The sequence below is a fragment of the Muscardinus avellanarius genome (assembly GCF_963383645.1).
Source record: "Muscardinus avellanarius genome assembly, chromosome: 10".
Classification (NCBI taxonomy): domain Eukaryota; kingdom Metazoa; phylum Chordata; class Mammalia; order Rodentia; family Gliridae; genus Muscardinus; species Muscardinus avellanarius.
The window spans coordinates 59,088,448-59,115,969 of record NC_137796.1 but is presented as its reverse complement, the minus strand read 5'-3'; the positions used below and the strand labels follow the sequence as shown (position 1 = coordinate 59,115,969).

The 27,522-nt window shown below is 53.8% G+C and overlaps 1 protein-coding gene across 1 annotated transcript; it reads left to right on the top strand.

The window, feature by feature from the left end:
- Positions 1-27,522, top strand: NAPA (NSF attachment protein alpha; the record flags this gene model as incomplete). The annotated part of the gene is made up of 11 exons (XM_080702041.1): positions 1-98; positions 12,708-12,787; positions 16,373-16,489; positions 22,412-22,458; positions 23,153-23,230; positions 23,371-23,426; positions 23,499-23,583; positions 24,196-24,300; positions 26,322-26,390; positions 26,753-26,803; positions 27,421-27,522. The coding sequence occupies 11 exons, from the start codon at positions 1-3 to the stop codon at positions 27,520-27,522; spliced, it is 888 nt and encodes a 295-aa protein (XP_080558167.1).

Below are 27,522 nucleotides of genomic sequence, written 5' to 3'. Positions count from 1 at the left end.
ATGGACAACTCCGGGAAGGAAGCGGAGGCGATGGCGTTGCTGGCTGAGGCGGATCGCAAGGTGAAGAACTCGCAGTCCTTCTTCTCCGGCCTCTTTGGGTAAGAACCGGGCGAGGGTGGGCCGGGACCTAGGCCGAGAGGACCGAGCCCTGGCCGGAGGCGGCGGGGTGGGCACCGAGGGCCCGGGCCGAGGGGCAGAGGGAAGTCCGCTGGGGTACGTAGTGTACAGCAGCAGAGGGGATGCAGGCCGCAGGCCGAGGGGTCCGCGCTGACAGCCCGGAGAGACCTCCGAGATGGTAGAAGTGACCTGGGCTGAGGACACACAGGTCGAGGCGTCACCGTCTTGAGGTCGGGAAGGGGACCGGGCTGAAGACGGACCAGAGGGCCAGAGGAGAATGGGCGAGGGAAAATGGCCTGAGGCCTTGAAGGCGACCGGCCGAGGAGACCAAGGCACCCTAGGAGAGAAGCCGCGTTCAGAAGCCTTTGGGAGCTCTGGAGGAAATTTACTTGAAAGACCTGGACGTGTGTTGGGTCCTGGGGCTAGGGATCAGCCTTCCAAGGCCCGTGGCAGTGGACCCTGGGTGATGGGAGTGAGGCCTGGAGGAGCCTGATACCAGGCACAGGGGATCAGGGTTTAGGTCATCTTAGGGGCATGAGCCCGAGTGGGAGGTGTGTGAGGGTGGTGAGGGCCGAATGGCTCTGGAAGCAGAGGGCCTAGGTGATGGAGTTAGGACGGAGGAGGCCTGGGTTCAGAGGTGGAGACCTATGGGATGGGGATGCTGCTGCTGCTGCTCTTGACTTGAGTAAGGAGATGGAAGGAAAAGAGGAAGAGGTCAGGGAACCAAAAGGGGACCAAAGGTCTGCTCTGTGCTCCTCAAACCTTGAGGGTTCTGAAGGGGATTCCTGGAGCCCAGAGATGGTTGGAAGGCAGCCCTAACACCTAGAAGGTGTTAGACATTTTACATAAAGGCCATGTCATCTCATAAAAGCTGGTCATCATTTGAGGAATGTCAATAGGAATCTTCTAAAGCCCAGGTTTGAAATGTGGCTTTGCTACTTCCTCCATGACATTGGGTAAGTTGTTTAAATTTCCCTCATAAAGGGGATCACTGATAAAACCAACTTTAGCTGGGCATGGTGGCACACACTTGTAATCCCAGTACTTGGGAGTCTGAGATAGGAAGATCTCTGGTTCAAGGACAGCCTCAGCAAATAGTGAGACTCTCATCAATTTAGCGAGACCGTGTTTTAAAATATAAATAAAATAGAGCTGAGGAGTGTAGTTCAGAGGTAGAATGCCCCTGGGTTCAATCCCCAGTACCACACACACACAAAAAAAGCCTCACAACTTCAGAGGTCTGTTTTGAGTATTGAATATATGTAAAGTGAGCTGGGCGGGGTGGCACATGCTTGTAATCTCAGTATTTGGGAGACTGAGACAGTAGGATCGCAGGTTTAAGGATAGCCTCAGCATGTAATGAGATTCTCATCAACTTCTAACAAGACCTTGTTTCAAAATAAAAAGTAAAAAATAGCCAGGCATGGTGGTGTATGCCTGTAATCCTAGTACTTGGGAGGCTGAGACAGGAAGATTGCAGGTTTGAGGACAATCTCACCAAGTAGTGAGATTATCATCAACCTAGTGAGACTGTTTCAGAATAAAAATAAAATAGGGTGGGGGTGTAGCCTGGAGGTAGAATGCCTCTGGATTCAATATCTACCACCACCACCACACACACACACACAAAAGTGTGTGTGTGTGTGTGTGTGTGCGCGCGCGCGCGCACGCACACACATGCACACATTTGCAAGTGCAGGTACATGTGAAGTACTTACAAATTAGCCTGCCTAGTGGTTAAAGCTTTGAAAGTGTCTTTAGCAGGCTGAGACAAGAGGTTGCTATGGCCGGCCTGGGCAACCTGGTGAAGCCCTCCGCAATTTAGTGACTCTTGTTTCAAAATAAAAAATAAAGTAGTGCTGGTGTGTGGCTCAGAGGTAGAATGTCTCTCCAGTACCACCAAAAAAGAAAAAGAGTTGTTAGCCAGAAGGAAACTCATTTGGGACATGTAAGGGGTTGATGGAGACCAAGGTGGGAGAGGCCCAGCAGAGATCAGAAGGAGTGAGACTGGTAAGCCAGAGTATGACAGAAGCAGGCAGGAAGTGGGAAAAGGCTTGAGTTTCTCGACCGAAGAGGTTAGGCAGGATCTGGGGGGTGTCAAGGGAGGAGTATGCAGAGGGAGGGTCCTGAAAGGGTCAAGGGGGCGCTGTGGAGACTGAGAGGAAGTCTGGGAAAGGGCTGGTGAGTCCGTAGAGAGCAGGAACTGTGAGAGGGTTGGGGCATAGAGTCAGGAACCTCCTATGGCAGTGGGACAGGACGGCCTCCTGGAAGACTACGGAAAGGGTTTGGAAGGAGGGCCTGGGGTCGGGAAGAGAGTGAGGAGCCTGGCAGAGGCAGGTAAGAGATACAGAGAGAAACAAGGCCAACTGGCACATGCCTGTAATCCCAGCACTTGGAGGCTGAGACAGAAGGATCACAGCTTCAAAGCCAGCCTCAGCAACTTAGTGAAACCCTCAGCAACCTAGTGAGATCTTGTTTCCAAAAGGGGGGGGGTAGGGATGGAGTTTGGAGATAGAGTCTTCTGGGTTTAATGGGTTTAATACCACAAAAAGAAAAGAGAAAAAAAAAGCAGAAGAAGAAAGGGGAAGAATCTTAGCCAGGAGAGGAGATGATGAAGCCACTCCTTGTTATTTGAGGTTGAATAATGTTTAGCAAAAGAACTTGAAGAATGTGGCTGAATTGCCTGGTATAGAGAAACATCCGGCTTTGATGGTTTGTGTTTAAGTGAGGCATGTTTTATTTTCGAGGTGCAGAGTTGAGAAGTTGTGTGCTTGTGTTTCTTCCTTCTTCACAAGGGGAAAAGTTCAAGTGCAGCGTTTGGGGGCGGGGCCAAGAGCTCAGTTTTCAGCAGTAGTTTTCCTGGTGGCTCCCAGTATCTGGTCCCTTTGGCCCAGAGATTAGTGTACAGTTGAGCTGTGTTTGCAAGGTGCAGCTCTTAGCCCTGGAGACACTTGGCATGGTGAAAATTTCAGGATTAACACTTGTCTGGCAGTAGCAGAGCAAAATTGTTGAACCTTAGGAAAGGACTAGGTCATTTCTGTGACATACCTGAGCCCCAAGAGAAAGCTGCGTGAACTGGAAGTGCTTGGTGAGGAGTGAGCTGGGTCCCAAGGAACCCAGGACATGGGAAGGGGCTTGGGGAGTGTTCTAGGCAGCAGGGAGAGTGGGAACAAAGATCTGGTGCAAGCGGAGGGGACTGGGGGTAGGGTTCCAAGATCCAGAAGAACCTGGAATCATTTTCTAGAGGAGAGGCCTCCTTCTGGGGGCTGCACAGGGGTGCTAGGGGTGCTCTCTGGTGGGGAGCAGCTGTCTAGGCAAAGGAGACAGTTTGAGAAAAGGTCCGGAGGTGTGAGGCCCGGGGAGTTCTGTGTGAGGCCATCATTTTAGAATGGGCAGAAGGGGGAGGTGGAACTGGCCACAGATGAGTCCTGTAAGCCAGAGCCTGGACTCCAGGAGGTTCTGGGGAGCATTGAGGATTTTAACAGGGGCCAGTCTCGGAGGGTCCCCCTTTGCCCTTTAGATAGGACTGCGGCAGCTGGTGTGGGGGAGAGTGACAGCCGGAGGTGACCAGGGAACTAGCAGATGATATTTGCTAAGTGCTCGGCCAGGCACTTAACCTTATTTAGTACTTACAAAATCCCCTGTGGAGGCAGATAAAGGGGGCTTAGAGAAGTCGACTGATCTGCCCAGCACCCACACAGTGAGTGCCAGAGGCAGGGATCAGCCCCAGGCCTGCCTAACTTGCAGGCCTTCTCACTCAGCCGCTGTGCAGCGCTTCTGAAGTGGTTCCTCCCAGATTCGCGTCCGTTTCTGAGCACTACCCTTAGGAAAGGTGTTGGCACACTGTGTGGTCTAGGTTGCTGCCATCCTCCAACTGCCTTCCCATGGTTTTTCTCCCAAGTATTTGAAAAAAAGTGCAAGCAGAGCCCGGCATGGTGGCGCACACTGGTAATCCCAGTACTTGGGAGGCTGAGGCAGGAGGATTGTAGGTTCGAGGACAGCCTCAGCAGATAGTGAGACTCATTCATTAACTTAGAGAGACCCTGTTTCAAAATAAAAATAAAATAGGGCTGGGAGTGTAGCTCAGAGATAGACTGTCCCTGGGTTCAATCCCCAGTCCACAAAAAAAAAAAAGAAAAAGAAAAAGAAAGAAAGAGGGTATGGGTTCCTTCCAGTCTGTCCAGCTGCAGGAGGAGTTGTGAAGGTGCTGCGAGGAAGTGAGACCAGCTGGAGCCTGTGTGTCTGGAGCCCGGAGGCGAAGGTCCAGAGGTCAGTTCCCGCCTGCCGGGTGGGAACCTCTATTGCCCTCGTCAAATACTGCACAAGGCCGGCGTGGGGGTGCGCTCTTGTAATCCCCGCTCTTGGGAGGCCGAGACAGGAGGATTGCACAGGTTCAAAGGCAGACTCAGCTGCTTAGTGAGGCTCTCAGCAACTTAGTGAGACCCTGTTTCCAAATAAAATATTAAAAAAAAAAGAGGGCTGGGAGTATAGCCTGGAGGTAGAAAACCTCTGGGTTCCACAAACAAACAAACACTGCACAAGAGAAGGGAATGCTGGGGCTCAGCTGCCTCAGGGGATTCTCCCTCCTCTTTTGGGAAACTCAGCAATGACAGCTTCCCAGATTAAGAGGCCTAAACCAGGCATGGTGGTAGCCCATACCTATAATCCCAGGAGTTTGGAGTCTGAGACAAAAGGATCGCAGGCTCAAGGCCAGTCTCAGCAACTTAGCGAGACTCTGTTTCAAAACGGAAAATAAAATAGGGCTGGGGTGTGTGTGGCTTGGAGGTAGAATGCCCCTGGGTTTGATCCCCTAAACGAAAAAAGGCCTCTGTTCTGTCAAGCGGGCAAGAAGCTGGCCCTGGCCGGGGCTGTGTGCTGGTCGTGCTTGCTGCCCCCGCCTGTGTTCTTCACTCTTTCACGCACTTGCTTTGATAATCCGGCCATTAGTAGATGAAAACCGTTCCTGTACCTTCCCTTGGCAGTGGGGGGCAGTAGGGGGTGGAGGAACACTGCAGACTTCTGCTCTGGAAGCAAGTGAGATATAGGGGGAAGAAGAAGAGAGCGTGCAGGCATTCTTCCCTCCTTCCTGCTCCGGTCTCCTGAGGCCCAGAGACTCCCCTCCTGTGCCTCCTTGGGACTGAAGAGGTTCTGAGTAGCAGTTCTGCTCTCTGGGGCTCTTCCTCATCCTTAATATCTTCCATTCAAAAAATCCTAAATAGCTGGGCATGGTGGCGCACACTTGTAATCCCAGCATTCAGGAGGCTGAGACCCGAGGATCGCGGTTTGCAGACAGCCTCAGCTACTTAGTGAGGCCCTCTGCAACTCAGTGAGACCCTGTTTCAAAATAAAGAATACAAAAAAATAGGGCAGGGAGTGTAGCTTGGAGGTCGAATGCCCCTGGGTTCTATACCCAGACCTGCAAAAAAAAAAAAAAAATTCTAAATAAAGACATCTTTCCTCTTGGATAGCAATATGTATAGGGAATGTCCTCATCTGTGAAATGAAAATCGGAGTGCCACCTGCCTCCGGGGTCACCCTGAGAAGTAAACTAGATGGGGGGAGCTGCTCACCTGTCCTGCGTATTAAGAGCTCTGGGCATTGTTATTATAGGGATTGTCCTCGGAAGTTGGCGGCGCTGGAGAAATAGAGGTGACACGGTGTTCACATATATAGACGGCTCGTTCCTAAAGATTAGATGTTGACACGTCAGTTCTTGGGTGAACCGCCCTGGACGTCTGGAGCCTTGGAGGGAAGGCTTTGTGAGGGAAGAATTGCTGCTGGGGTCAGTGTGGGTGTTCCCCACTCAGGGACCCCAGGGGTCCTAGCTGAGCTGGGCCCAGCTTTATATCCAGACCTCTTCCACCTGCAGAAGGCTCTGGCGTCCTTTTCCGTGGCACTGTGGTGAATCACTGTGCTGGCTGCCAAGAGCCACAGCCAAAGCCTTAGTGCCTCTTGCCCAGCCTCAGCATGGCGTGGTGTCCTCCCGTGGCGGGCAGGGCCTTGGGGAGCCCAGGAGTTCCTGGATTTCCCAGTGGATGGGATTTGGCCACCTGGCTGTACAGAGTGTCTGTGTTCCTTCTGCTTGGGCTGGGGCTACTGAGAGCCAACGGGGCTTTCTGAACATCTTTGAGGAAAGGAAGCACACTTACTGGGGCTGGGATGAAGTGTGAGCCCATTGGGGAGTAGAGGGACAGCAGTAGAAGAAACGCAGGTGGCCTGCTGGGCCTGGCGTGGCTAGGGTCCCTGCTTCTGTGTTGATAATCCAGAGGAGTGGAGGGCCATAATCAGATTTAATCATCTCTCAGCATCCTCAGGGGACCACTTCTAGGAATCCTCCTAATAACCCCCTCATCCCCTGCAGATACCACAACTGCCCAGGCTCCAGCCCCTTATATCTAAATGACGTAGGCCAGGCATGGTGTCATGCGCCTCTAATGCCAGTATTTGGGAGGCTGAAACAGAGGATCATAGATTTGAGGCCAGCTGCAAGCAAGTTAGCAAGACCCTGTTTAAAAATTAATTAATTTAGCCGGGCATGGTGGCACATACTTGTAATCCCAGTACTTGGGAGGCTGAGACAGGAGGATCTCACAGGTTCGAGGCCAGCCTCAGCTACTTAACTGAGGCTATCAGCAACTTAGTGAGACCCTTTTTCCAAATAAAATCTAAAATAGGTCTGGGAGTATAGCCTGGAGGTAGAAAGCCCCTGGGTTCCATCCCCCAGTACCGCGCACACACACACACACACACACACACACACACACACACACAAAATATTTGTTTATTTTGTGGTGCTGGGGATGGAACCCAGAAGCATTCTACCTCTGAGCTATACCCCCAGCTCTATTTTATTTTGAAACAGGGTCTCACTAAATTGTAGAGAGCCTTACTAAATTGCTGAGGCTGTCCTCGAACCTGTGATCTTCCTGTCTCAGCCTCCCAAGTACTGGGATTACAAGCGTGCACCACCACACCTGGCTCAGAAGAAATTCTTGAAATGCTTTTGACTTGCCGTTGATTGTATCCGTGAGTGCCATGAGTGCCGGGGCCTGGCTGTACTGTCTGTGTTGGGAAGTCAAGGGCAGGGCTGTGGTAGGCCCAGGCGGAGGGGCTCTTAACTAACCCTGAGCTGGAGGCAGTGGAGCCCTCACTGGAATTCTGCAATAGGATGAAATCCCTGCATCCTTGTTCTCCGCAGGGCCCAAGCCCTGTGATGCTTGCTCTCATTTACGGAGCCTCTGTGGTGTGGCGGCGGGCACTCTCGTGATGTTGCCTTTGAGGTAGCTCACGCTTCCCGCAGCCACAGGGGAGACGTGGGAACCGAGGCTGGTGAGCAGCATTTGGATCCAAACCTGTCGGGCTACTTCCAGTGGCTCTTCCAGCACCACAGTGACTCTGGAGTTGCTGTTTTGGAAGCAGCTGGCACCTTTGAGTGTACTGTTGCTCCCTGCTGTAGCACTGTTTAGCACCTGCATGGGCACGGAGGGTATGTCGTCTCTGCTCCTCACAGGCTCCTCCCGGCCCAGGTCCACTGGCTCCACTGCGCAGCTGAGGAGGCTGCGGCTCAGGGGCCAGGGCCACACACCTGGTGACACAGGTTTCGGTGCCGTCTCTGCTCCAGAGTCATTCTCTTTCCACCCCTTGTCCTTCCTGGCAGGGACGTGTCATGATGGTTTCAGGGCTGGGCAGCTAGCATGCTTATCTTTTGTCACTGTTCTGGGGCCTGAACAAGCAGAGCCCCCAGAGCCCACCCTCCTTCAGGGAGGCTGCTTCAGGGCCCAGGAGGCTGGGAAGGGTTAGCACCTGCAGGCAGTGGGAGCGAGGCTGCTGTCTGCACACCAGTGCCTTTACTTTTTCTCAAGCCCTATCTGTCAGGTGGGCTGTACTGGGGCTTGGAAGGGGGCTGGCTTGATTAACCCCGCCCCCACGCCCAGAAGAGGCTCAGCACAGCTGGAGCAGAGAACAGAGTCTACACATCAGAAGAGGCTGGGTTGTGCGGGCTGTTACATCTAGAGGCAGCCATTCCTAGAGTACTCTTAGAGGCTGAGTGAGGGAGAGGGGAGGGCAGGACAGGACCCGCTAGCCCTGCCACTTCCTGCACTGTCAGCAGGGGCAAGAGTTCCAACCTCAAGCTGTCAGCACCCAACATTTGCCCCTGAGAAGACGTACCGCTATTGAGGCCTCGGCAGTGAGACTCGTAAGGGCGGTGGCAGGCCCTGGGGACCTTCTTCACTGGGGGTGCCCGCTGGGTAATCAGGGCCTGAGTTCTGGGGAGCTGGTAGCTATGGCTGCTCAGAGAGAGGAGACTCTCCGACATAAAATGGGGGAGTTACTCCATCTGCCAGAGTCCTTAGGGAGCTGTAGGTGGGCTAGGGTGGCCTGTTTCTTCGAGCCAGGAGGAGCCCAGGGATGGAGGAAGGAGGGAGGGAGACTGAGCTCGCCTGTAGCACCCGCTGGCCGGGGTCCTGGCAGGCATCTGTGCTTCCTGGCAGCGCTCACCCCTCCATATGGCAGTTGCTGGAGGTTGGCGGCTGTGCCTGGGCAACCTGAGCTGCTTCCTCCGCTTTGGGAGGGGAGCAGCACCGAGCAGCAATTATAGACCCCTGCAGCAGGCCGGCCCAAACCAGTTCCCTCATTCCCAGTGAGGGAGGAGGTGGCAGAGGAGGGCCTGTCAGCTGTCAAGGGCGCTGCCACCTAGGCCCTGGGGGGGAGCCCCGTCAGCTTGTTGGACCTCTTGTAGGAGGTGAGGGAGAAGGCCTGGTTTTAGTTAGAAAGGTGACTTGGGCAGACCAGACCAGGGATAGATAGAGTGGTGGGGCTAGAGATGTATTCCTTCCAGTTCCTCTCTCTGTTATGCTGAGACAGAGCCAAAATCCTTGTCCTGGCTTCCAGCATTGGGTGTCCTGCACCTGCCTCACCAGCTTCCGTTCCTGCCATTGCCTGCACTGTGGTCATCCTCGCCTGCTTCTCCCTGTCTCAGGGCCTTTGCACATGCTGTGACCACTGCCTAGAGACTCTTGCTGTGAATGGCTCCTTAATCTCTGAGGACTGAGCGCCGGCCTCACATCCTCAAGAGCAGGGTCTCCCCACCAGCCCCCGTAGTGCACCATCCCTGCGAGTTGGCCTGTGTCCCCTGTTCAGTGCGACCAGGCCCTTTTCCTGTGTCTCCTGTTCTCATCTCTGGTGTTGAACACATAGCAAATGCTCAGGTGTTTATTCCTGAGTAGAGAAACGCCCGCATGAGTGGCTTCCTTGGGGTTGGCCAGTTAAACCTGTGCAGGTCACTTTTCCTTTTGGGGGCTTCTTTCCTCCAGAGATCTGTCTCCTCACATTGGCAGCAGCTAGGGCCAGGGTGTTCGGGGAGGGAGGAGGCAGGCCTGGGGCCTGTGCAGGCGTTAATCCCTCCGGCTTTTCTAGCCTACATCAGAATTGTTGAGCCAGCACAGGGCTGGCCCAGCTTGGCTGAGATCAGAGAAGGCCACCCAGGCTGCAGATGGGCTTTGCGCTGGATCCACTCTGTCGCATTGAGCAGAAGCAGACACGGCCGGGGCTGTTTCTGCTCATTGTGTGTTGCTCAGGGCTTCAAGCCTCACAGTAGGATGGGTAGTTTGTGCCCCGCCAGGAGCCTGAGCCTTTCAGAGACCATCTACAAAGATGGGAAGGATGAGCTAGGGGGTCTTTGGGGAAGGCAGACCCTATTAAGGTTTGTGGGCATGTCCCTTTAAGGAGGCGTAGCTCAGTGGTAGAGGGCCAGCCTCGCTTGTTTGAGGCCCCGGGTTCCATTCTGAGCACTGCTAAAAATGAGCAGATCCCAAAAAAGGCTCTCTCAAGGTATTGTGCAGCCAGGGCCAGGGCCCTCCTGAATCTCCTACTGCAAGGAGCTTGGGGAAGTTGCTGCCTCTCCTCAGCTAGGAGCCGGTTCTGAAGGGATCTGTCAGGTGTCTGGGGTGAGGCTGGGGAAGACGGAGGTCAGTGGGTGCGTGTGGTCAGGTGTATGGAGGAGACGTTGCTCAGGGTACTTCCTGGGAACAGGAGAGGGTAGATTTCTTCTGAGGAAGAACCTTACCTGGAGCCATTTGGGTTACTGTGGCCAGTTCTGGTCCCTGCTGGCCCTGAGTTGTTTGTGGGCTGACACAGTGGTCCCTCTCAGCTAATTTTCCTTTCCCAGACTTGTCCAATTATCAGAACACCCGGGTCCCCAAATCCCAGTGGTTAAGAAACCTCAATTCCAGTCAGGCATGGTGGTGCATGCCTGGGATCCTAGCGCTTGGGAGGCTGAGACAGGAGGTTCACAGGTTCAAAGCCAGCCTCGGCTACTTAGAGACTCTCAGCAACCTAGTGAGAGACTTTGTTTCAAAGGGAAACATTTTTTTAATGTTGAGGGCATAGTCAACCTACCTAGACCTGCGAGTAGAACTTTCAGAAATGGCCGTGGGTCTGACCTCAGAAGTTCAGAGTGATAGGTGGTGGGCCTCCTGCCCACAGTGCAGCTCAGCGCCTGTGAGCAGGTTCCCAGGTGCAGGATTGGGCTACTTGACAGAGGGTGAAGGTGGGTGGTGATGATGTGATGATGGTTTGTATGGCTTTTAATTGGGAAAACACCTGTTTTCTTGTTTTTTTTTTTTTTCTTTCTTTCTTTCTTTTATCTTTTTTTTTTTCCCCCTCAGGTCTGGGGATGGAACCCAGGGGCATTTGACCTCTGAGCTGCACCCCCTGCCCTATTTTTTATTCTTTATTTTGAAACAGGGTCTCACTGAGTTGCAGAGGGCCTCACTAAGTAGCTGAGGCTGTCGGCAAACTGCGATCCTCCGGGTCTCAGCCTCCTGAATGCTGGGATTACAAGTGTGTACCACCATGCCCGGCACTTGTTTTCTTTTTTTAAGCAAACAAGACACTGCTATGACAGTGGGAAGAATGTGGAATATATTTGGTGGGAGTCTTAGTCGTGTGTATTTTATTCCACTGGTTTTGGGAGTGATGGGAGTGTGAACAGTTCTGATGACAGAACTCCCGTTTGGATTATTGGAGGTGTAAGGACAGAGGACAAAGACAGGGACTTCGGGTTGGCACTACTAACGAAGAGCCCCCAGGTCAGGAAGACGTTCATACGAGCCACTTAGAGGTTGAAAAGCTGAAGTAAAGCCGCCCAAAGAGAGTGCTCTTTATTTATTTGTCTCTTTCTTTCTCTTTCTTTCTTTCTTTTTTTCTTTCTTTCTCTTTCCCTCTCTCTCTCTTCCTTTCTTTCTTTCCTTTTTTTGGTGGTACTGGGGTTCCTGGAAGCCCTTCTACGTCCAGGCTACACTCCCAGACCTATTCTTATACTTTTTATTTGGAAGCAGGGTCTCTTAAGCCAACGCGGCTGGCTCTGAACCAGCGCGATCCTCCTATCTCCGCCTCCCAAGCGCGGAGATTACAAGCGTGCGCTACCACGCCCGGCTTGTCTGTTGTTTCTGATTTGGTTTGTACTGGGGGTTGAACTGGAGGCCTCACACATGCTCGACAAGTGCTCTGCCACTGGCTACATCTCCAGCCCTTTTTATTTTGAGCAGGGCTTGCTGTGCACAGGCTGGCCTCCATGCTCAGCCTCCCAAGTTGCTGGGATTAGAGGTCCGTGCCATGTTGTCTGGCACCCCCCCTCACACACACACTTTTGAATATCCTCCAGGGCCTGAGGACGGAGCTCAATGCGGGGATGCTCGCCTCGCGCACACACACACGCACATGAGCCACTGCACAGTGAGGCTTTTGAAGGTTCCTTGGGATTTAAATAATGCTATGTTGAATATGCTCGCTAGCTTTTCTGAATCATTTCTCAGGATGGAGTGTTAGAAATGTAACCCATTGCTGGATTACAGGGTCAAATATAAACCCTAATATTAAAGAATGGGAGTTTTTTTTCCTCGGAGATAAAACTGTCTGCACGACAGTTAAAAAAAATAAAATAGCCTGAACAAGAGTGTGTGGTGAATGAGCCTGCCTCCCACACCTGGCCCCAGTGCTTCAGACTCCACCCAGGAGAAAAATGCAATTATGGAGTTTTTGTGTATTTGTCCAGAAATATTCTATGTTTATATAAACATGATGTTTCTATTTCTCACCCTGTTTTTTTTTTAACACACATGAGAGCATTTTATATTTACATCATGTAATAGTATATCTTAGTATGGCTGCATTCTGTGTCTGGCCAGTTCTGAATTGTAAGGACACACTCCTGGAATGGTGGCTGCATGTCACACACACGATTGGGGCGGCAGCAGGGTGTGTCGCCTGGGCCTTTGCAGAGTGTCTGGGACCCAGTGGTCACCCCTTGCCCGGGCAGGAAGTGGAGAGGGCTGTCAGAGAGCGGGTGCACGGGGAGATTAGGCACACTCCACCACCGATGGACACCCGCCTGTCCTTTGCAGGGAGGGCGCCAGCAGCCCTTGTGTCTGGAGCGATGGTGCAGGGGTGGGACCCACAGGCACAGGAGGCCCGGGGGAAGCAGGCCGGGGGTGGGAACACATCTCCTCGGCTGGGGCAGACGGCGTGCTTGCTTTTTGATACCAGACTACATGGTCTCCTTATCTTTGTTCCCTTTCCTTTCTCCCCAGAGGCTCATCCAAAATAGAGGAAGCATGCGAAATCTACGCCAGAGCAGCAAACATGTTCAAAATGGCCAAAAACTGGAGTGGTACGTGCTCTCTCTAGAGCTTTCTCCTCTCCTCCCCCAGCTTCCGGGCCCGCGGCCTGGCCTGGCAGCTCCCTCCTGGCATCAGGAGCCTGTGGCCCCAGTCCAGTGGGATATTTTGCACCTTAGGTCAAGAGGAAAGGACAGAGATTAGGAGGGATGGAAAGGATAGTGATGAACAACAGATCATGGGATCCGCTTAGACCCGCATGAGTGAGCTCTTTTAAAGATTCTTCCTGAACTCAGAGTCCCAGGTGTCCTGGAATCATTCCCTTTTGCTTCTGTCCAAGTCCACATCCTGGGCCACAGCGTGTGCGGGTGGTTCAGTAGTGTTAATCACAGCTAACATTTAATGAGTACTCCACCAAGGAGTCACTGTGCACAGCTGAATTAATCATCCCGGCAACGCCATGAGGGTACCATTAATACCCCCATTTTACAGACTCAGTTTGAGGCCTGGCGCAGCCCCTTGGCCAAAGGAACAGAACTAGTAAGCAACAAAACCAGGACTCAGAAGCCAGGGCTCTTAGGGAAGAATCTGAGCCTCAGTTTTTTCTGAGTTTTTACAAAATACGTTGTGCATAAAGCCAATGCTGTGTGCATTATTATGTACCCAGATTGATAAGGACCTTTTTGAGAAGCCCCCCCCCCCTTTTTTTGCAGTTTTGGGGATAGAACTCAGGGGCATTCTATCTCCAAGCTACATACACCCTTAGCCCTATTTTTTATTCTTTATTTTGAAACAGGGTCTCACTAAGTTGCGAAAGGCCTCACTAAGTAGCCGAGGCTGTCGTGAACTATGATCCTCCAGGCTCACCCTCCCAAATGCTGGCATTACAAGCATGCGCCACCACGCCTGGTGAGAAGGCCCTTTTTATTTATTTTACTTTATTGAGGCACTGTAAACTGGACCTTGGGCATTTTGCCTCTGAGATTCAACCTCAGTCCTATTTTTTTATTTTGTATTTATTTATTTTGTGGTACTGAGAAATGAACCCAAAGGCTTTCTACTTCCAAGCCACAGCCCCAGACCTATATTTTTATTTTTATTTTGAAACAGGTCTCACTGAGTTGCAAAAGGCCTTGCTAAGTAGCTGAGGCTGATTCTTTTTTTTTTTTTTTTTTTTTTTGTGGTACTGGAGACTGAACCCAGGGGCGTTCCTTCTCCAAGCTACACCTCCAGCCCTATTTTTATTCCTTATTTTGAAACAGGGTCTCACTGTGGGCCTCACTAAGTAGCTGAGATATGATCCTCCTGTCTCGCCTCCCAAATGCTGGGACTACAAGCCTGTGCCACCACGCCCGGCTGAGGCTAATTCTCTTGTCTCAGCTTCCCAAGTCCTGGGATTACAAGTGTGCGCCACCACGCCTGGTGAGAAGGCCCTTTAAAACATACACGTGTTGCTTTTCCCTTAAAACTTGTCACCTCCTCCCTCACAATTCAAACAGAAGTTCTAAGCCATCTTTTTCCTGTTGCCGTTCCTTTTTCTTGAACTTTTAGATTCAGATTTGGAGCTCTTAACAATAATGAGCAAGCCCAGCGTGATGGCACACACTTATAATCAGTTTCAAGGTCAGCCTCAACAATTTAGTGAGACCTTTTTGTCAAAAATTAAAAATCTATCCAGGAGGCAGACATGCTGGCACACACTTGTAATCCCGGATCTTGGGAGGCTGAAACAGGAAGATCACAGGTTCGAAGCCAGCCTCAGCAACTTAATGAGGCCCTCCACAATTTAGTGAGACCCTGTTTCCAAATAAAAATTAAAATAGAGCCGGGTGCGGTGGCACACGCTTGTAATCCCCGCGCTTGGGAGGCGGAGACAGGAGGATCGCGCAGGTTCGAAGCCAGCCGCGCTGGCTTAAGAAACCCTGTTTCCAAATAAAAGTATAAAATAGGTCTGGGAGTGTAGCCCGGAGGTAGAAGGGCTTCCAGAAACCCCAGTACCAACAAAAAAACAAAACAAAACAAAACAAAAAATTAAAATAGTCTAGGGAGCCAGGTGTGGTGGCACACACTTGTAATCCTAGCATCTGGGAGGCTGAGACAGGAGGATCGTGGTTCACAGACAGCCTCAGTTACTACTTACTGAGGCCCTTTGCAACTCAGTGAGACCCTGTTTCAAAATAAAGAATAAAAAATAGCCGGGCGTGGTGGCGCACGCTTGTAATCAAAGCATTTGGGAGGCAGAGACTGGAGGATCGCGGTTCGCGGACAGCTTCAGCTACTTAGTGAGGCCCTTCACAATTCAGTGAGACCCTGTTTCAAAAAAATAAAAAGAATAAAAAATTGGGCTGGGGATGTAGCTCAGAGGTAGAATGCCCCTGGGTTCAATCCCCGATACCACACAAAAAAATAAAATGTAAAAAAAGACTACTACTAGAGGTTCAGCTCAGAGATAGAATGACCCTAGGTTCTATCCCCAGAAGAATAATAACAGTATTAATAATACCAATAACAGCAACAACACCACCACCACCAATGATGATGATAATGATAATAAACCACAGAGTGAAGCCAGGAGGCTTTGTGTGTCCTGTTGCTCCTGAGTTAGGGGTTGGGGGCCCGGCTGATCTGGCTCAGGAATTCCGAGACTGATTCAACTGGAGGAGCATGCAGGGAAGGAGCCTGAGCTCCGATCTCCAGGCAGTGTTGAGGCTCCTCACAGAGAGGGAGACCCTGCTGCCCCCAAAAGGCAGGTTAGGAGCCATGTGAGCAGAGTGGCCGGGGACCCGTGCACTCTGTGCACAGAGTGGCCAGGGACCCCGTGCACAGAGTGGAGAGTGACCATGCACTGGCATGCACGGGACTGGGCGCTGGCACTTTTCTGCATGTACTTGAGCTCTTGCTATCCATGTCCTGGTTTCCTTTCTTGATGTGCAGCCCCTAGATGGGGTGGACCCTGGCGTGTTCCCCCAACAGTGTGCCTCACAGTAAGCATGGTGCCTTGCCCATGGGAGTGGGCAATGACTTCACGAGGGCAGAGGGTGTGGGCAGAGGCAGAGAGGCTGGGGAATTAGGCAGGAGGAGCTCTGGGGAGTTGTGGGGGGGCGGGATTTGGAGAGGGAGCCAGGAGGAAAGTGTTGTGTAGCTAGGTCTCGCCCCCCTCTTACAGAATGCTCCCTCCTGAGGCCACCCCCTGATTCAGCCTCCACCTGGCTTCCTGGGGCTGGGTCTGGGCCCTGTGGTCCATGTGTCCACCGGGGACTGCCAAGGCTGGAGCCATCTCACCTTGCTTGTGTGCCTTGCGTCTTAGCTCTGCCCCTTCTTGACTGTGTAGAGGGGTGGCTCTGGAATTGTTGGCAGTGGCTAGGAAAAGGGACATGGGAGTTGAGCTGGGCTAACACTGGCTCTTTCTGTGTGCCCGGGGCTCAGTGGTTTCGCCCGAGGCAGCCTCTTGCCTCTCTCAGAGACTGTCAGGTGGCCAGCCTTAGCCCAGCACTCCAGCACCTAAGATCTGGACCTCGGCTGGGCTTGCTGGGGCCAGTTGTAGCGTCTGGGTGGGACCCTTCCTGACAGCCCTCCTCTCCTGGGGCAGGACCTGTGTGCAGCCCCATGAAGCAGGGTGCTCTCCTCTTCTTTTCCAGCTGCTGGGAATGCTTTCTGCCAGGCTGCCCAGCTGCACCTGCAGCTCCAGAGCAAGCATGATGCAGCCACCAGCTTTGTGGACGCTGGCAACGCCTTCAAGAAGGCCGATCCCCAAGGTGAGGCCCTGGGGCCTTTCGGGCTGGCTGTTCCCCTCAGCGTCCTCAGGTGTCCGCGCAGTTCTGGTTTGGGTTTTTTCCAGTGGCCAACATGCGCTAGCAGGAGGCAGAGCAGGCCTTGGCTTCAGGACTGGCTCTCCTCCTCGGGCGGCACTTGCCTCCTGTTCTGCATCCTCCTCCCCCTCCCCGTGATGTGCAGCCTGCCGCTCCCTTCCCCAGGCCTGAGCATTTGGGAGTGGGAGTTGTATTTGAGACCCACCGCCTGCCAGGGAGCGAGGCAAAGCTGTTCTGTTGTCAGAATTAACATGCAGAAGGGAGCGGGGGCGGTCTAAGACCAGCCAGGTAGGAGTCGCTGCCGAAAAAGGAGCGGAAATTATCCTAACCTGGCTTCCCTGCGCCCTGGGGAAGAATCAGAGGGAACGAGCCTCAGATGGAGCTGCCAGAGAACAAGCTCTTAGAACGACAGCTTGCAGGGACAGAAGCTGGCTTGAGTCTGGCCTAGAGAGAAGACATTTGTTCCATTGGGTTCATCCTAAAGCAGAAGCACAGTCCCTGGGTACCAGACTTTGGGATTTTAGGGGGTAGAATTTTACTGTTGTTATTCATATTTATTTATTTACTAATTTATTTATTTATTTTTGTGGTGTTGGGATGGAACCCAGAGGCTTTCTACCTTCGGGCTATACTCTCAGACCTATTTTGTATTTTATTTGGAGACAGCATCTCACTAAGTAGCTGAGGCTGACTTCAAACCTGCATAATCCTCCTGTCTCAGCCTCCCAAGTACTGGGATTACAAGCATGCACCACCACGCCCAGCTTTGCTTTTATTTATTTACTTATTTTGGTGCTGCAGATCAAACCCAGGGTTCACATGTGCTGAGAACACACTGCCACTGGTCTATATTCCCAGCCCCAGAAATTTGTTTTATTTCATCTTGATGCCAGACATAGGTTGGGGGGTGTGTGTGTGTGTGTGTGTGTGTGTGTGTGTGTGTGTGTGTGTGTGTGTTTTACTGGGGATTGAACCCAGGGGCATTCTACCTTTAAGCTACACAGCCCCCCCCCAGCCCTTTATTTTTTTCTTTCAAGACAGGATCTATTTAGGTTGCAGAGGGACCTAGAACCTGTGATCCGCCTTTCTCAGCCTCCCACATATTAGGAGTACAGGCATGTATCACCATGCCTGGCTGGCTGACTTTTTTTTTAAGGAGATACATATATTCTTTTTTTTTTTTTTTTTTTTGGTGGTGGTACTGGAGGTGAAACTCAGAGGCTTTCTACTTCCGGGCTATACTCTCAGGCCTATTTTGTATTTTATTTGGAAACAGGGTCTCACTAAGTTGCTGAGAGCCTCACTAAGTGGCTGAGGGTGACTTTGAACCTGTGTGATCCTCCTGTCTCAGCCTCCCAAGCACAGGGATTACAGTGTGCGCCATCACACCTGGCTAGGAGATACATGTTTGTTTGTTTGGGGGTTTTTTGTGGGTCTGGGGATGAAACCCAGGGGCATTTGACCTCTGAGCTATTCCCCCTGCCCTTTTTTTTTTTTTTTTTATTCTTTATTTTGAAACAGGGTCTCACTAAGTTATGGAGTGCCTCACTAAGTAGCTGAGGCTGTCCGCAAACCATGATCCTCCGGTCTCAGCCTCCCAAATGCTGGCTGAGATACATGTTCTTAAAGGTCTTTCCTAGCTGGGCGTGGTGGCGCACGCTTGTAATCCCTGTGCTTGGGAGGCGGAGACAGGAGGATCGCACAGGTTTGAAGCCAGCCGCGCTGGCTTAAGAGACCCTGTTTCCAAATGAAAAAGTATAAAATAGGTCTGGGAGTGTAGCCCGGAGGTAGAAGGGCTTCCAGAAACCCCAATACCACCAAAAAAAAAAAAAAAAAAAAAAGGTCTGTCCTAGCCAGAAGAGGATGGCTGGCAACAGAGCACAGAGGTGTCTGCAAAGCCCTTGGGCGCTGCTCTGCACCCCAGCATCATTGTTAGGGACAGTTCCCAGGGAGAAGTAGCTTTTCTCTGTCTCCATGCTGCTAGCTTCTCATATGCTGGCCTGCATGGTAACAAGGTGGGGCTTGGGCCTCACAGGACAGGGGAGGGCGGCCTGGTGACTGGTGGGGCATCAAGCTTGCCTGGTGCTAGCCCTGGGTCACAGCAGACCTCATGGGTAACTCGACAGCCCAGGGTGACCTTGGGTCTGTTTTCAGTTTGAATCACCCTAGGAGTCTCTGTGTCCTCCTCCCGGTCTCCCCAGCTCCCTGCTCCCTGGGGAACTGGTCGGCCGGGAGATGTGGCTGTAGCATCTGTGACGCTCAGCTGCTGCCCCATCCGGAGTGACTGGAAGGACGTGTTTCTGGGGCAGCAGCTGCCAGGCTGCCTGACGCATGAGTGGTGCCATGTGTGCTTTCAGCAGACCCTCAGACAGGCCTGGCTGACCTGAGGATGCAGCTGTGGGCTGGGCTGGGGGTGGCTCAGCCTTGGCCCGGGAGGGCCTCTTGCGGAGGATGGCAGCTGGGGAGCTGAGGTGGAGTCCGTGGGCTTGGCGTTCAGGGAAAAGGAGGCATGCAGTGTGAGCAGAGCCTGGGCCTCACACTGAGGGGAGAGGTGGCGGGGGGACGGCCACACTGCCTCCGCATGCCCTTGAGTCACTGTCACAGTTGGTAGCGGGCACATTTGCACGGTGGTTGACAGCTGCCCTGTGTCCAGGGCCAGCCAGGGTCAGAAGGGTGTGGTATCTGTGTGGCTAGTGAGGGAGGAAATGTATGGTCTCTGATGTCAGGGATTATCCGGTGACCTGCTGACCTCGGGCAAGTCACTCTTCTAAGCCTCCATTTCCTACTTGTTAAAGCACAGGCCTGGCCGGGTGTGGTGGCCCATGCTTGTAATCCCAGTACTTGGTAGATACATAGTCTTTTGGGAGATAGGATGGTCACTGGTTCACTAAGCCAGCCTCAGCTACTTAGTGAAGCCCTCCGCAACTTAGTGTGACTCTGTTTCAAAATAAAGAATAAAATCTTTATTCTTTAATAGGGGCTAGGGATGTAGCTCAGATATAGAATGCCCCTATGTTCAACCCTAGCACTATACACACATGCATGCACACGCACGCACACACACACACATACACACACACACACACGCACGCACGCACACACACACACAACACAGGCCTGAACCAGGTGTGGTGCACGCCTTTAATACTAGTACTTGGGTGGCTGAGACAGATTCAAGGACAGCCTCAGCAAGCAGTGAGACTTCAAGCAAGACCTTGTTTCAAAATAAAATAGGGCTGGAGGTGTAGCTTGGAGATAGAATGCCCCTGGTTCAATCTTGTACAAAAAAAAAAATCACAGGCCTACTATGAGGCAGTGTCAGGCGCGCCCTGGCACCTGGCCCCAGTGTGCTAATGTCTGGTCCAGGGCAGCCTACAGCTCCCATCAGTCTGGGTGCCTGCTCGGCCTGGGCTCCTGGGCTCTATACTTGGCTTGTGAGACACAGCAGGGCCCATGTGGAGCCCTGCTACCCAGTTTTTCTAGCAAGGGCCTCCCTCAGCCTGGCGTCCTCACCTGCTCAGATGCTGCGTCCTGTCAGCATTTCCCACAGGGGTTGGCAGAGGCCCTCAGTGGCTGCTGTGTTCCTGAGGTCTGCAGTGTCCTCTGCCTGGGAGGAGGCCCAGGCCTTTGGTGGTATTGGGGGCAGTGACCCTGTAGTTCTCAGCTCTTCTTCAGTCTCCTGACCACTGCCAGCGACGGTGTGGACTCCTGTCCTGACCTGCCAGTGCTGGAGCCACACACGTGTGTGCCTGTGTACCTGGAGCAGGCAAGTGGCTGGCCCCCGCTTCCCCCCTCTCCCATGTTCATGGCCATTGGTGGGTGCCTGCTGGGTACCAGGTCCCTTCCACTTCCTTGTCTGATCTGTGACTTGTCCCTGTTTGACTGAGGAGGAGGAGGCTGTGGGCTGAGTCCTGGGTGTGATTGGGGAGGCAGAGGCGAGTGTTGTGGGAGGGATGACAGCCAGTGGGCACTGGCAGGGGCCTCCTGAAGCCCCATTACAGTCTCTGCGGGTGTGCCAAGGAGCTGGACCCGGGTGGTGCCCTGAACATCAGGGGTGCGCTGAGGTCTGATGATCTGGGATGAGCCCAGTGGTGACAAGTGTGTCAGAAGCTCACCCAGGAGCTGGCTAAGGTGTCAGCTGACAGCCTGCCACTTTCCAGGACAGCTGTTCCCATATCAAGGAGCTGGCATGAAGGGGACTTAGCTCCATGAATTTATGTCCTTCCCCTGCTGCCGCTGCAGGGGCCACTGCCTAGCTGACTAGAGCACTGACCGTAGGCCTGGGACAACTGCTAATCTCACTGAGGAGTGGCCTTTTCCAGCAGCGGCCCAGGTTGGGCGCCCTGGCTCTGGGCCACGAGAAGGGAGCCCCAGGTGGGACTGCCAGCATCGATCCCCCAGCATCGGGCCTCGCTGGCTGCTAGCTCAAGCCTTGCTTTCAGACCTGCTCTGTTACAAAATGCATAAGCGGGTGTGAGAGTGCTCAAATGAACACTGCTGCGGGCTGCCATCTTGTTTGTGTGCTCTCTTCCTGCCTCCTCTGCCCTCTTCTCCCCATCTTACTACCTTCGTCTATCAGCCTCCAAACCTCACTGAGTGCTCCACACCCTCTGAATCTTCTCTGGGTCCCCAGAGTTCTTTTAGAATGGGGCAGAACCTACAGACTCCCAGAGTAGCACTCATGGACACTCACCCCTCTTTGCACTTATATTTATAAAGGGAGGTTTGTGGACTTCCTAAAAACTCACTACAGATCTGGGGTTCAGAGCCCCTGCTCAGGTGTCTCCCTGACAGTAAGTCTGGGGGCATGGCCAGACCACAAGCCCCGTTGAGAGCAGGCACCAGGCCTGTGCTTCTTGGTGCGCCCTCGTCCCGGGGCAAGCCCAGCCACTTGGCCCAGCCACTGGGCGGGGACCTGGAGCCCACAGCCCCCGGCTCTGTGCCTCCCTGTCCTCCCTCCCCCAGCAACCTTCCTGAGACACATAAAAGTGGTGTTAAAAAAATACCCACCCTGAGAGCTCATTTCTATCTGCTAGAAAATGCCTCCCACTCATGCTTCTCTCTCCTCCAAATAACTTGTCAAAAAAAAAAAAAAAAGCCTTTCCCAAATTTAAAATCTTGCAAAAGATAGTACAACAAAGGTAGCCCAGTTCTTCCTCTCAGTGCCATCTTGGGGTGTGGGTTTTTTTGACGATACCTCCAATTTGAGGATCTGGGGTGGCAGGGCCAGGTTGGGAGTGCCGAGAGCAGGGGCTGTTGGCCACCCACCGATTTGTGGGGAAGAGGATGGTGGCGAGCCTGCCTGGGACTATTCTGAGAAGGCTCGGAGGTCAAGGCCACCAGCCTCCTACACCAGAGATCCAGACGGGACTGGTGCCAGGAACAGAGGCTGCACGGTGTCCTGCAATGGTGGTGACAGCCCAGGTGGGACCTGAGTCTCTGCTGCCTCAAGATGACCACAGGTGTCAGCCCCTGCCACCCCCAACCCATGTTGCCCCTTGCCTGCAGCTCTGCTTTGAAAGCAGGGCCTTGGCTAAAAACACCCATGGGAGTCTGGCTGTCAGCCACAGCTGTGCTATCCCTGGAGCTTCTGGGAAGCTGGTAGCATTGTGGCAGCCTGAGGGAAAAGGGCCCCTGTGAAGCTCTGCCCAGCAAGGCAGTGTGCAGAGAAAATCAGTCGGGCTGGGTTTGCTGGGGCACAGGGCTCCTTCACCTTTTTTTCCTCCTGGCTAGCCAGCTGGCCAGGAGAGCACACAGAGCCCACCCACCCACCCTCCGCTGGGCCCTTGGTGTCTGCTTCCTTCCCTGGGGATCTGCTGAAATGACTTCATTCTGATTTTCCTCCCGCTCCCCTCTTTCTCTTCCCAGAGGCCATTAACTGTCTGATGAGAGCAATCGAGATCTACACAGACATGGTAAGGGTCACTTGCTTGTCCTGTCCCTGCTCAGTGGCCCAGCCTCCCCTCTCCTCCCTTAGCACCCCCAGCAGTGCTCCTTATTCTGCTGCTAGGAGCAGGTGGGAAGTGGGGGTCCAGGGTGCTTGCCAGAGGAGCCTGGCGGCCGACTGCACCCCGCCCCACCCTCACACACCACACTTTGGGTGGCCTGAGTAGAGTGTGCTCCCGACACTCCCCTTGCCCTGCCTTCCCACCAGGTCCCATCTGGTTTTTAAATTACATTTATACCATGCGTGGTGGCACACACTTGTGATCCCAGTACTTGAGAGGCGGAGACAAGGATCGCAGGTTCACGGCCAGCCTCGGCAACCTAGCGAGACCCTGACTGAACCCAGGGCTGGCCCCACTGCCACATGGGGAGGGCCCCTAGCGAGAACTCTCAAGTCCTTGTTCTGGTTTCTCTAAAGCCTCTTACCTGGTGACTCTGGGCTGGTCCTCTGCCTGTCTGGACCCGTTTGCCTAGCACTTCCTCATGGTGTCCTCAGTCCACCATCCATCTGCCCTGAGGTCCGGGGCAGCACAGCCATCTTACTACAGCTAGTTAACGCACCTTCTCCACCCCCTCTGTCCCTCTTCGGTGCCCGAGGGCCAGTGGCTGAGTGGGGGTAGGGTGACACCATGGCCAGTCACTGTGGCCTTCCTATGTCCCCAGGGCCGATTCACAATTGCAGCCAAGCACCACATCTCCATTGCTGAGATCTATGAGACAGAGCTGGTGGACATTGAGAAGGTGAGCACATGTGGAGCCCCTCCTTGGTTCACACAGGACCAGAGCTTGTCACTCTCCCCGGCCAGGAGCACCCTGTGGTGTGGGGGCAGCCAGCGAGGCTGTCTTTCCCCTCCAGTCCCCGCCTACTTGTATCTCCCCAGGCCATCGCCCACTACGAGCAGGCCGCAGACTACTACAAAGGCGAGGAGTCCAACAGGTAGCCCCCATCCGCCCAGGCCTCGGGACACGGTGCCTGCCAGCACCTCCCCTCACACCCTCTCCCCCACAGCTCAGCAAACAAATGTCTGCTGAAGGTGGCCGGCTACGCCGCGCAGCTGGAGCAGTATCAGAAGGCCATTGACATCTATGAACAGGTGGGCCAGGCCTGCATACGCACAGGCCAGACTCTTGCTGTGTCCTCTCCCTCCCTGCAGTGCTCACCCCTGCAGGGCTACCCCTGGCTGATGGCTTTCTCTGCCTCCATAGACGGCCTAGTTGCTACCGTCCCTGGATGTGTTCTCCCACCCCTCCCAGGAGCTGCCTGGGGGCCCAGAGCCCAGCAGCCCTGGAGGACACTGTGGGAGGGAATGGCAAGCACGCTTGTCCTCAATAGGAGGCAGGGGGTGGGCTCTGCTGTGCTGTGTGGGGAGGCTGGCCTCCAAGGAGAGGGACAGGTACCACCCTTCTGCCCACTGAATGCCCGCCTCCCAGGAGCCCTGACAGCAGGCACTGGCAGGCACTCCTCTGCAGCTTGGGCACCTCAGGATGCCCACAGACACCTGGCTTCACGCTCATCATGTTCCAGTTAAGGACCACCCTGGCTAGGCCCCACTTGCTGCCCTTGGGGCCTCTCAGTTAACAGGGCCTCACCCCAGGGCATGAATCCCGCCCCCTCGCGGCCCCAGTGGCTGGCAGTGAACCTGTCACTCAGGTCAAATGCACGGCGCTGCCTCCAAGCTCACAGTGTTACCTCCATGTGGCTACAGGTAGGAACCAATGCCATGGACAGCCCCCTCCTCAAGTACAGCGCCAAGGATTACTTCTTCAAGGCGGCCCTGTGCCACTTCTGCATCGACATGCTCAACGCCAAGGTGAGCCCAGGGCTCCCCCGATGCCAGCCGGTGGGTGTCCCAGCACACCACGTGCCTGTCACCTAGCCAGGATGCTTTTTGCCGCCAGAAGGGATGCTCTTCCCTCCCTCCCCCTCTCCAGCCCTGCAGGCGGCCTTTGCACTGGTGTGACTCCGCCCAGGGGCCACAGACCTAGACCTGACGGCTTCTGAGTGCCCAGCTCCTGGCGTGCTCAGTGCCAGCCTCTTTCCTTCATGATAGTGCTTTTTCTTCCTTTCTTTCTTTTTTATTTTTTTTTATTATTTTTTTGCTACTGGGGAATAAACCCCAAAGCATTCTATCTCTGAGCCATACCCCCAGCCCTATTTTATTCTTTTTTTTTTTGCAGTACTGGGGTTCCTGGAAACCCTTCTATTTCTGGGCTACACTCCCAGACACGCATTTTTTTAATATTTTTATTTGGAAACAGGGACTCTTAAGCCAGCAAGGCTGGCTTCAAACCTGCCATCCTCCTGTCTCCCAAGGGGATTACAAGCGTGCACCACCACGCCTGGCTTTTTTTTTTTTTTTTTTTTGGTACTGGGGTTCCTGGAAGCCCTTCTACCTCCGGGCTACACTCCTAGACCTATTTTTACTTTTTTTTTTTTTTTTTTGAAACGGTCTTCTAAGCCAGCGTGCAGGGCTGGCTTTGAACCTGCGCGATCCTCCTGTCTCTGCCTCCCAAGTGCGGGGATTACAAGTGTGCACCACCATGCCCGGCCACGCCTGGCTTTATTCCTTATTTTGAAGCAGGGTCTCACTAAGTTGCTGAGGCTGGCTGGGAACCTGCAATCCTCCTGTCTCAGTCTCCCAAGTACTGGGATTACAAGCGTGCACCACTGCACCTGGCTGTGGGTGCACTTTTTAAGTGGGTGCTGTGTTCAGCCCATTTTTCAGATGAAGAGGCTGAGGCTGAGACGGTTCCTGGTTGAGATCACATGGCCAGTGAACTGTAGCCCAGCATTCCACACAGCGTGATCCCAGTAGCATGCCCTTGCCTGTAGCTGGCATGTCTACCCCACCTGTTTTCGGAGCTTCTTGGCAAGAGAGGGGTTAATGTTGGGGGGCTGTGGGAAGAAGTTGGGGAGTTGGTAGTCAGTTCTGATCAGCCAGAGTTCACCAGCCAGGCCGCTGGGCTCTGTGGGGTCTGGGCCTCGCAGCTGTCTGCGGCTCCCTGCTCCGCCTCACCTGCCTGAGTCCTGCTCCTCTGTGGCCTCGGCAGGGTGACATGAATTTGAGGTATTCTCTTGTTTTTGGTGGTGGTGTTACTAGGTATTAAACCTGTAGGCATTTCACCTTTGGGCTACCCCAGCCGTGTTTTATTTTTATTTTGAAACAGGGTCTTGCTAGGTTGATGAAAGCCTCACTACTTGCTGAGGCTATCCTTGAACCTGCAATCCTCCGTCTCAGCTTTCCAAGTATTGGGATTATAGGTGTGTACCGAGATTTTAGGCTGGTGCCAGGGCCAATGGATGGCATAGGAGCCTGCCATGAGTCAAGGCTGCTACTAGGATCTCCGAGGCTGGGATAGGGACCTGCCAAGTGTTTAGGCCGATGCTGGGGCCAGAGTTTGGAGTACTCTTTTTTGGGGGTTCTGGGATGGAAGCCAGGGCCTCAAGCATGCTAGGCAAGTGCTCTCACTGAGCTGTACCTCGGCCCATGCGCTCGAGCTTGCTCTGATCGCACCATTCACCCTGTGCCGTTTCAGAGGCGGTGTTTCCCCACTTTGAAAGTGAGCTGGCCATCATTTGTCCCTTCTGGGACCCTTGTGTGGGTTCAGTGTGTGAAGTGGCCAGCCCAGGCGCAGTCAGGGATGCTGAGCACCTGCCCCCCACAGCCATCTCTGCAGCCAGGCTGGCGCTGAGCTCGGCTTTGTGGAGGCGCTGCCAGGCGCTGAGCCAGGCGACCCCAGAGGCTGGGGAGACGTGCAGAGTGCGGACTCATCCCCAGGTCTCCACGGCCCCTCTCTTAGCTTGTCTCCTCCCTTCCTGCCACTTACTTAGCTCGCAGTCCAGAAGTATGAGGAGCTCTTCCCGGCCTTCACCGATTCCCGGGAGTGCAAGCTGGTCAAAGTGAGTGCCGGGGCCGGGCGCGGGCAGGATGACTACTGAGATCACACAGCGGTGCTTTCAGCCTTGCGCTCTATCTTCATTCTGCTAGTTGAGTCGAGTCTCCGTTTTCTAGATGGGAAGAGCACAGCTGAGCCACTGCAGCTGGGGACGGGCTGGGAGGCGGGTGTTATCACACTCATGCCCGTGATCTGCTGCCAGGGAAGCTGGGAGGGAGCCATGGCTGACAAGTGGGCGGGGAGGGCTGGGGCACACACCGTCCTTCCTCTCAGTGTGGGAGCCCCCATCTCTGATCAGCCCCCCATGATGTGTGCGTGGATCTAACCCCAGCCTGACCCTTGACCCTCCCTGTCATTTGCTTGCAGAAGTTACTAGAAGCCCATGAAGAGCAGAACGTGGACAACTACACAGAGTCGGTGAGCAGCCATGTCCCTGGGCAGGCTGCCCCTCATCACACTGGCCCACAGATGTCACCTCCTTTTGCTCTCTGGCCCCTGAGGCCCTGGCTGTAATTTCTTTTCCTCGGTCACCCCTGAACCCTCAGGTAGCACCAGGATTAAAGGGAGTGGGCATTGGGTAGATGTCTGCCCCCATAGGCCAGGGTCTTTGCGGCACTTGGAGCGCCCAGGGGTCAGCAGAGGCTGTCACATAGGAGGCTTTGAGTGACCAGGAGGGAGGAGGGACAAAGGGGCCTGCTGCCCCCTGCCCATTGGACCTGCCTACATGCATATTTTCCTGTCCTCACTCTGTTCTGAACAGAGTGAACTGGAACTGAGTCATATCCAAGCTCGGGTTCTGATTTGCTTCTCTCCTTGGTGTCTGCCACATGTCTCTTCCCTGAGTGCCCCCAGGAATTTGTGCCCCTGAATGAAGACAAAGGCCAACCCTGCCCGACGCCATCTGCCCTAGATATTGGGGCCCAGGAAAGGGGTGGGCAGTTCTTCTCAGGGACACATCTCAAAAATTGGAGACCTGGGGTGCAGGGTTAGGGATGGGCGTGCAGACAGGACCGCCTCGCCTGCCCCGCCCACAGGTGAAGGAGTACGACTCCATCTCCCGGCTGGACCAGTGGCTCACCACCATGCTGCTGCGCATCAAGAAGACGATCCAGGGTGACGAGGAGGACCTGCGTTAA